This window comes from Gekko japonicus, unplaced genomic scaffold, assembly GCF_001447785.1.
Source record: "Gekko japonicus isolate JY-2015 unplaced genomic scaffold, Gekko_japonicus_V1.1 scaffold92, whole genome shotgun sequence".
In the NCBI taxonomy this organism is placed as follows: Eukaryota; Metazoa; Chordata; class Lepidosauria; order Squamata; family Gekkonidae; genus Gekko; species Gekko japonicus.
Genome location: NW_015169780.1, coordinates 1,426,410 through 1,436,346, shown reverse-complemented (window position 1 = coordinate 1,436,346; position 9,937 = coordinate 1,426,410). Strand labels below are relative to the sequence as shown.

Below are 9,937 nucleotides of genomic sequence, written 5' to 3'. Positions count from 1 at the left end.
CCCCTGGCAAACCGGGGGGTTTGGCAACCCTAATGTTCAGCCTGTGCAATGTTTTGACCACTGTTTACTCGGGCAAGAGTCAATGTGTCCACAACACTCTGCTGGGAAAGGAAAACGGTTAAAATGGTCTGCTCAAAAAGACTCACAGATCCTAGATTCCAGAATGCTTTGGAGGATTTTAGAATTCCAAACAAATGCTCAATTGAAGGTACAGGGGGATCTTGGAATATGAAGCTCCTCACAACTATTGACAAGATTGTGGCTTGTTGACCTCTACTGCCCCTGAGGCAGAGCCTAAGCTTGTGGTTTACCACAGAGCTGGGCTGGAACATGTCCACCATGTGCTGGTGGAAAACCTGTACTGGATCCAACAAAACGTGTTATGGGGATCATTGGAAGACCTATAAAGCAGTATTGGCAGTGGCAAAGAAATGTTACTTCACTTTTTCCATTAAACCACTTTTTCCATTAAATCAATTCGTTCACAACCATCCCAATAGTTTAAGGTATCTCAGTGTCTGTTATCAGCTAAGAACAAAAAGTTTATTGAGACATTGATAGGATCCAGCCTGTATGGTGGCTGTGTTAGAACTGAATAGGGAGGCATGAAAGCAATAGATAAAGGTTCAAACAGGGACCCTAAAAGGTTACAAGCCAATCACTTCCAAGTATTCCACCTGCCAAAACCAACAGCTCTGTATTCCCACCTTGGTGACATCCCCCCAACACATAGACAAAAGCCAGACAGTGTAAGCTGAGAATCAAGGCTGGTGGATGTTCCCAGGCATGCTAATCTACAATCTACTTCAAAGTGAAAGCATTTAGAATTTACACTCTCCGGATACCCCTCCCAACTTCTATGGCAAGCAAGCAATAAAATGGAAAGCGAGTTTGACAACTATGGGACAAAAAAGGGCTGCTGGCTTTAGACCAAAGACATCTCTGACTATAGACAAAGGCCATGTCTCCTTGTTGCTCCTACTGAATTTATCTGTGGCTTCTGATTCATATCATCTTGGTGAGATTTCTGGAGACAAAAGTAGGTACCAGGGAAAGTACTTGGGATTGGCTTATATCATTCCTTATGGATCAGACTGAAAGGGTTGCCATTGGAGATTGTTATTAGTGTGGGATTTGTCCTGTATCCAGAAGTTGCAGTCCTACCCCCAATGCAATTCAATCTCTATGCAAATTCGTTAGGAGAAATAGTTCATAATCTTGGAATTGGGTGACATCAATGTGCTAGCAACATTCAGCTCTATATCTCTATATTCAAATCTCCTAGTGATGCGGTAGATTGAACCACTGCCTGTCTATTGTGAACAAACCAAAAATAAATTCTGACAAAACAGGGGCAATGCTGGTTGGGAGACTGAGGTTTAGAAGGGTACTGTGCTTCCCACTTTTGATGCAGTTCAGTTGACCCTTGCTAACTTGGTTAAGAGCGTAGAAGTTATACTGGATTTAGCGTTAATGCAGCTGCAAAACACCCCAAAACTCATTTTCTTCCAACTTCTTTTAGCCCGGAAGATGGCCCCCTACCTTGATTTGGCTGATCTGGTCATCTGGTAACACCCATGCTATGGTACCATCAAGACTAGCATAATGTCCCTGTATATGTATACCATTGAAGTCAACTCTCGGACTCCAATTAATATAAAATGCTGTAACTCAATTATTATCAAAAGCTAGGTGGAGCATTCATATTACCCCTGTTCTTCAGCTGCTCCATTGGCAGCTCATCAGTTTCTGGGTTCAGTTAAAGGTACTTGCTATCACATACTAAACCCTTCATGGCCTTGGTCCCTCATATCTGAGGAACTGTTTTTTTTTTTTCCCTATGCTCCACCACGATAGCTTCAGTCGTCTGAGCCGGGCTTTCTGGGGTTTCACCCTGCTAATGGGCAAGATCAACACATACATTCCCTTTTGTGGCCCCTAACTTGTAGAATGGCCTTTCTGTAGTCGTCAGGAAGGCTCCTATGCTTCTGTCATTCCACAAACTATGTAAAACAGAATTATTCCAGAGGGCCTTTTTAGAAATGTAATAGGGCTATTTTATAACGGAACAGTCCAGGAAAGTTCTTTTACATATTGTATACTATGGACTATACCACTGTGTACAGTATGTAATTTGTTTGATGTATTTTTATCCTGCTCTTGTTTTCTAATTATGTTATACCATTTTCTGCATTGTTTAAGGTATCATATCTAAAACTTTCTGTTTTGTTGGAAATTTCTGTAACCCAAGTCCTATTACAGGTTTACATCAGGACCACACAGTGTAGCGTTCAGACAAGAATAAGAGAACATGAAAGACACTGCAGACTTGGCCAACCTGAAAAATCAGCAGTGGCTGAACATAGCCTAACTCACAGGACACGGTATTTTGTTCCAAGACACTGAAAGGCTGGACAACACATCCAATTACCATGTCAGATTACACAGGGAACCCATTGAAATTCATAAACATAAACACAATTTCAACAGGAAAGAAGAGAGTTTAAAAATAAATAGGGCATGGTTTCCTGTCCTGAAAAACACAAAAGGCTCTATATCTGACAACAGCACTACAGATAAGATTAGAATTTCAACAGCCAATCCACATGCAAAAGAACCTCCTCAGGAAACAGCCAATCCATATACAAAAGAACCTTCTCAGGAAAGCTCCTCCATTAGCATGCTTCACAGCCTGGGGAACTCCTACAAGATAATGACTCAGCACTACCCCACCTTCCTGAGTAGATATAAATTACTTGCCTACCATTTTTCTTCTCGCCTTGACACAGAGAGTACTCCATCTTTCTGTGTTATACCTCTGAAGATACCAGTCACAGCTACTGGTGAAACATCAGGCCCTACAATGCCAAGACCACGGTCATACAAACCGGAAAATCTACAACAGCTATTCCTATTACATTGTTTATTAGATGTCTCATCCTATTGATTGCATTGACTTATACTTTATAGTTCCACCTGGAGTCTTAGTAAGGCAAACAATAAATAGATAAACTCCAGATCTGAAGTGGATTCCAGTATTTCGCCAGGAATATGTTCACCGTATGTTAATTATACTGACACTGAAGCTATATGGTGGGACAAGCCCAACTAGAAATCTTCCTATTATTGCAGTGACCATAATGGACTTACAAGGATGTAACTCTACTTATTATTGCCCTTTTAAAGGCTCAAAAGCTTAATTGGGGCTAGGATTTCTGAGTTTGCTTGCCGCATGTCAATTTTTAAAAAGCAAAACAATTGCTACACCTTTTTTGCTTTGTGTTAAGCCCTAGAGTGAGCATAACAGAGTGGACTGTGGTCCCAATACTTAAGCGTAAAGAAACAATCATTGTGTTTCTAAATAGAGTTACATCTCTCTAAGTCCACTGATTCTGCTTAGGATGCCACTGCAAATTAGTAGGGGACTGATTAGCAACAGAACCACAGTGTGTCCTCTACATTTATGCTCCAATTTATTTGAGCTATAAACACAGTTTCTGGTTTTGTATGTTGGACTGTGTCTGTCCACTTACGTGCATGAAGCCAGAACAGAAGTATAGCATATCTATCAAAAAGACATACAACCTTAGAAGATGGGTCAAACTTCCCAGCAATCATATGAATTTAAAGGCTGCAATAAAGCACATAAACAACTTGGCACACCATGTTTGGAACCCCAGAACAAAACTCTTTGCACTTAATTTTTCTATAAGCATTACACATTTTTCTAGCACACCCCCTCAACATCTGATGGTCTGCTGTGTAAACTTAGTGGGAAAAGCAGTACAATCTCAAGATGTAACAGGAAGAAACAAGACACCATTGGAACTCACATTATTCACACACAATAAACCACGAGTAATTTCATTTTAGAAACAGTATTGCATATTATGCGAGCCTTCCTAACACCTGACACCAGAAACTGCCAGGACACAATGGGAACAGAAGCACTTTCCCTAGACTACTTACCTTTTGCCTTGAGCCTCATGCGGATATTCTGCTAAGTCAGTTGCATTCAGTGAGCAATTTTCCCAGTCGAATTCGTATCCCACTAATGATAACTAAAAAAAATTGCTAAATCTTTTGCTATTAATAAATCAAATTAACACCCAGACAAAGACCATCTGCACTTACTTTGTCACCCAAGTAAGGACTGGGTGCACTCCAATAATAAATCGGCGGCAATGCACTTCTCGCAGCCACGTTGTTGATGCTAAGCTGCTGGGGTCCATCAAAGCTGTCCTGCTGAGGAGTAACTCGAGCGAGACCAGGTACATCTGTCAGGTACCAGCCGGTCATGCTTCCAATCTATGGTGACAAAAGAAAATACCTATAAATATCCACAATGATGTTTGCACAATTTATTTTCTTCCTCTCTTTCAGTCTTTTATCCTCGCAGATTTTTATATATTCCTTATGTAAAGGCTTGGAAGACTAAATATGGAGTAAATTACCATCTACTGTAGATGCAGAGAATAGGACTCACCATATTTCTTCTAGCAAGTGAGCATATAAAATTATGAATAAAGGGATTCCTGGTTGTCCCATACAAATGCTCATTTAAATCAGGGGGGACAAAAGTTAAATTACTCAAATGGAGTGGTCTGACATTTAAGTAGCATCAGTAGGGAACAGTTCTTAAGTTTTCTGTGTTCAAGGTCTCATTCATGTGACTTTCCTATTGGCTATTGCATATAAGCACAAGAAAAACATCAGTTCACTGCATTTTCCCATCCACTAGGCCTGCAAGAAGCAATTGAATTATTGTCATCTACGGCTTCCAGTTTGTGCTCACATACTGCAGTGGTGCTGACATTATGGGCGGTTTCAATAAACTGGGCTGTAGCCTACCTTGTATGCAACCTTGGCATGTACTCACAGACAAGGAGGAGTTGCCAATAAGAGACTTTATTCAGCTATCCACTTAGAAAGTCTCTTCTGGGCATGTACAGGTTCTCTGGGGCAGGTAAGCTCATTCCCCTTCCCCATGCTCTTGTTCCACCTTCCACAGAGCCAGGGGGTTAGCCACACCCCCACCTTCAGCCACCCTTAAATTGTCTCCTGACTTAGACCCTATAGCTGGGGCCACCGGGCACACGCTCCTTGCCAAGCCTGCCAACCAAACGCCTTCCCTCACTTTAGCTCCCAGCTGGTGATCCTCTGGCCTTGACCTCCCTGGAATGCAAGTCTGTAGGCCTCTTGCCAGTGCCTTGCTTTCACCTCCCATCCTAGCACCACAATTATTTTAAATACATTTATGTCAATATCCAAATTAGATGTATATTTAAAATGCATTGAAGGTGTGGTCAAGTAGGTGAATCTACAGCAGATAACAGTTATTTTGGTTGGGAAATGGGATGTTCTGGAAAGGACTATTTGCCAACTTTAGATAGTTTGATATCACCAAGTGAGAGAATGCTCTTGGAACCAAGCTTATTAAAGTAAAATGAAATTAAAATCAGATTAATGCTTTTGCCATGAGAACTTTCGTTCATCTGTGCTTGATTCAGAAATGCCCTGCCCCTAGATCTACTCACACCGCAGTCCATGCTTCTGTAATCTCTAGACTGATTACAACATTTTCTACATTGATGACAACCTGGCATCTGGTTTCCTATCTGAGTTCAATTCAAGGCACTAGTCATTCATCTTCTGGGGGCTTTCTCAAGTGGCACAGATTTTACACTGAAAGGATATTAAACTTTTTGGCCAATGATTTATTAAATGCCGCTTTCTTCAACAGTTTTGCATTTTATAGTGTGGAATTACACTAACACCATTAAAATAATACAGTTTAGCCTATTTATGTATTTGTAAGCCACCATTGGCTAAACACATAAGATTCAATATAAATATTTGAAATAACTAACAAACATCTGTTCATTGAAGAATATGTTGGCTATTTCCACAGATATATGCATAGGTTAGGGACAAGGAAAATGTTATTTTGCAGAAGAGGGATCAGGAATTGCTGCTTTACAGAGGATTTGGGGCCCATTCTGAAAATAAAGGAAAGGGAGAACTTTCTCACTTCCTCTTTCATCCTCAGATCCTGAATGTCTTCAAAACAGCAAGGGGCAGATAAAGCACTGACCAATGCTGCTAAGCTTCTTGAAAGATTTAGTGCAATTCACAGACCTGCCTAAGAACCCCACATCCCCCCCCTCCATAGAGTTGTCAGCACTAGGTTGGGAAATACCTGGGAATTTTGGGGGTGGAGACTAACAAGGTTGGGGTTTAGGGAGGGGAGGGAATTCAATGGGGTATAATGCCATAGAATCTATCTAGAATCTATCTTCCAAAGTGGCCATTTTCTCCAGGTAAACTGTTCTCTGTTGCCTGGAGATCAGTTGTAATAGTGAGATATCTCCAGCCACCACTTAGAGGTTGGTAGCCCTACTCACACACACCCTTATGGCCTAAAATACTCTCACCCCTTGCTGGACTAGAAGGATACTGGGATGGGCAGCAATAACGGTTCACCCTTCTAGGGTTTTTATATCTACTCCATTCAGGAATCAGAAATTCCTTCCTGGGATTTGAAAAGCTACTTGCAAGAAGAAATGGCCTGGGGTACATAAAAATGTTTCCTAATATAATCCAGGCTGGATAAGCGTTCCACCTCCTCTCATTCCAGTGCCTTAATTTAACACGTAATGCTCTGGATTGGAAACATTCCCTCCTGCATCCTAGCAGAGAGTATCTGCAAACTCTAAGTTGTAGTTTAAAACATCCCCCTTTCTGGATCACTGGGCTATCAACAGGATTGTTTTCTCTCTCATCCCAATGCCCCGGCTTAGCTCATGGTAGGATTTTTTTCCATTTACCTCTCACTGGATTACAGGAGGTTACATCCCCCTGTAATGCAGAGTGCTCTCTACACCACACAGAGAAAGACCACTCTTGCGGTGTATTGTACAAGAGCAACTGAGATATAAATAAGAGATCGACCCTTGGACCTTCCATCAAGTAGTGATGGATGCACTGCCCCCTAGCTGTGGAGTAAAAACCTTCCGCATTCCAAAAACCACTAAGGAAGTTTCATATAGTGGAATGGTTTCATTCTGCTCTCCTGAAAAAGGAATGAAATGGTACAGCTCTGTATTCTGTACCTAATACAAAGGCTTGACATTGTTAGCCACAATAGTTTGAAATTAAAAAGCTAAATAATTTAAATATTTATCTTCTGGTTTTCTAAACCTGTGAAATAAAGATGATGCATATGATTCCAAGATTTCTCAGAAACTATAAGAAGTGTAACGATTTTCTCTCTAAAAATCCAGTCGGCAATCCTCAAAACAACTCAGCTGTCAATGCAGTTTTGTGTATAGTATGTTTTACACCCCTGCTGTAAGGTACTCAGCAGTCTTCTTCTGCACAAAAGAATAAAAAGAGAGTTCCGCAGACTATCAGACGCAGGTCCAACTGTTTAACGGTCCCTTTTCAGTTTTCTTGCTCAAAATCTTGGTCACAGAGATCAAACATCGCTTCAGCTGAGCTATTTTTTAAAGACTCGTGGGTTGGAGAACCCCTGTCCTGGAAAACCTCTAAAATTATGAAATTCTCAAGCAAATTATAACAACATATACTCAAGGCTTTTGGTTGTGTTACAGTGACTGGATGCTACCATAGTTGTGAAATGGCTCAGCTGTGAGCTGAAAGGGCATCCTAGTTATAGGGTCCATAAAATAAGCCTAGCAGGCATTTTCATTTTATTCACATAAAGATACAGTTAATACACACAGTTACTTAAGCCAAAGCAGGGTTTTTGTTTGTTTGGTCCCGTTCACACGGAGCATTTGCCGCACTAAAGATATGGATGATAGGCGGATTTTCCAGGTGCGATCACACCGCAACATCTGGGAAGCGTAGTGCACCATGGCTAACCCATGGCTTCTTGCCGAAGATATGGAGTAAAAAACTAGTACATACGATGTGCTAGTTTCCAGAAAATGCAGGGCAAGGGCTGATTGCGTTTCCGCTGGAATCCCGTGGCATCCGGCACCCACCCATGTCTTGTCGCAAACCGGATGTTGGGGTTTTTTTAAGTCTCCACAGGATGCACACAAACGCCCACTGGCACATGTGCACACTGTGGTGAGGGGAAAAAATTCCCGTTTGCCACGGAAGTGGCGCCTAGCATTTGCCAGTGTGATCACGCCGCACTGATTCTTTGCCGCACTGCAGGATAGCCATGTGTTCGGCACCTAATGGCATACCCACGGGACCTCCACGGGACATGTGATTGGGCTGCCGTGCGTTACTATGCTCCAGGGCAAACAGCCACGCTCCCCCCCCCCGCATTTTCCGGCCCGTGTGATTGGGACCTTTGTTCTGCAAAGCCCAGTGTATCAGGATTTGATACAGAGCTTTGTCAAAGGAACAGAATCCTCACTGTACTCTGTATAACCTTACACTAAGGTATGCTTAACATGCCCAACATGGGCCCCGGTCACACGGGCAGGAAACTGCGGGGGGGAAGCGTGGCTGTTTGCCCTGGGGCAAACTAACACGCAGTAAAGCGATCATACCTCCTGTGGAGGTTCTGTGGAGGTACCGTGGAGCTTCTGTGGTTACGGAGAGGCGTCGATCACAACACATGCCTGCGCGCAACGAAGAAGCGCGCGGCGCGGCGAACTAGTTTTCTTTTTTGTGTGTTCACTACGAATGCGCATGCTCCGTTGGGTGCATGTGCGCAACCACGGGGACTTGGGGGGGAAAAAACCTTTTTCACAAGGGGACATGGGCAGGCGCCGGATGCCACCGGAAACGCGATCAGACGCCCGCCCTTGCCCCGCAGTTTCCGGAAACTAGTACCTCCAAGGTACTAGTTTTTTGCTGCGCGGTTTCGGGAGGAAGCCTCGGTTGTGCCACGGAAGCGCTACGCTCCCCAGATGTGCTGGTGAGATCGCGCCTGGAAACTCCGCCTGTCTTCCGTATCTCTTGCGTGGCTAATGTTGCGTGTGACCGCAGCCATGGTGTATTATATCACAACAGGTGGTCACCTGAAGCCTCTGACCAGGCATTTGACCCAGAGACCTGCAGAAAGATGGTAAAACAGAACTTAAGCATGTGATCGGTGAGTTAAAGAAGGCATGCAATGAGCCTTTAAGCAGCACTGCATGGCTCTAGTATCTCCACTTGTCCAAATGTTCAGATATCCTAAACTAGTTTGTACTTGCTCTGCAGAATTAGCAAATGCAAACAACAATGCTGTCAAACCCATTTTCACAAATCTTTCCATTTTTAAGGGTCAGCACAACTTTAGGATTCTCCCTTCTAGAACAGAACACTTCCCATACTGTCATGTTTTTCCATTATTTTCAGTGGAGATTTACCAAAACTCTCAATCTTCTAACTTTCTAATTTTTCTTCATGTTTCCTAGGTTTTACTGGTGAAAATGTTACTCGTTCTTTGCCTTGAGGTTATCCCAACGATAATGCACACTGTTGATCTGCTATGATACAGATCACTCCATTGAAAACAAATCAAGGTGAGAAATAAAAAAGTGGTAATATCAGATCCTTGCCCAGTCCTGGGGGAAAAACCTAATATAGTCTCAGGCTATAACTCTGAAATTCCTCAAGAGGCTGCAAACTTTTACAATCCTGTTAATTGGTGTCACTAAATATGTACATAAAATATTAAGAAGATACTGTTGATTTCTCATTAAGATATTGCTCATTTCACATATGGCTTTACGGACACGTATGACACATGTCATTAATTTGCATGAGACATCAATTCCTGTTGTACCATTTCAGAGAATAAACATAGGATAATTCCATCCATGCAACATGATTGACAACTTAAGAGTCATATTAAATAATTTATCATTTCTCTCTCTCATACTCTCTTCACCCACATGCAAACAGTAATTTCTCTATCTGCTGGTATTTTTCTCCTAGGCATAGCTTAAACACTCTCTCTCCAATC

At 42.3% G+C, this 9,937-nt stretch overlaps 1 protein-coding gene across 1 annotated transcript in view; it reads right to left on the bottom strand.

The window, feature by feature from the left end:
• Positions 1 to 9,937, bottom strand: part of LAMA2 (laminin subunit alpha 2) — a 755,002-nt gene that overhangs the window by 448,137 nt on the left and 296,928 nt on the right. Inside the window, exon 12 of the mRNA XM_015416769.1 lies at positions 4,135 to 4,308. Within this exon, the coding sequence (XP_015272255.1) occupies positions 4,135 to 4,308 (174 nt within the window). The remainder of the gene's footprint in view (positions 1 to 4,134; positions 4,309 to 9,937) is intronic.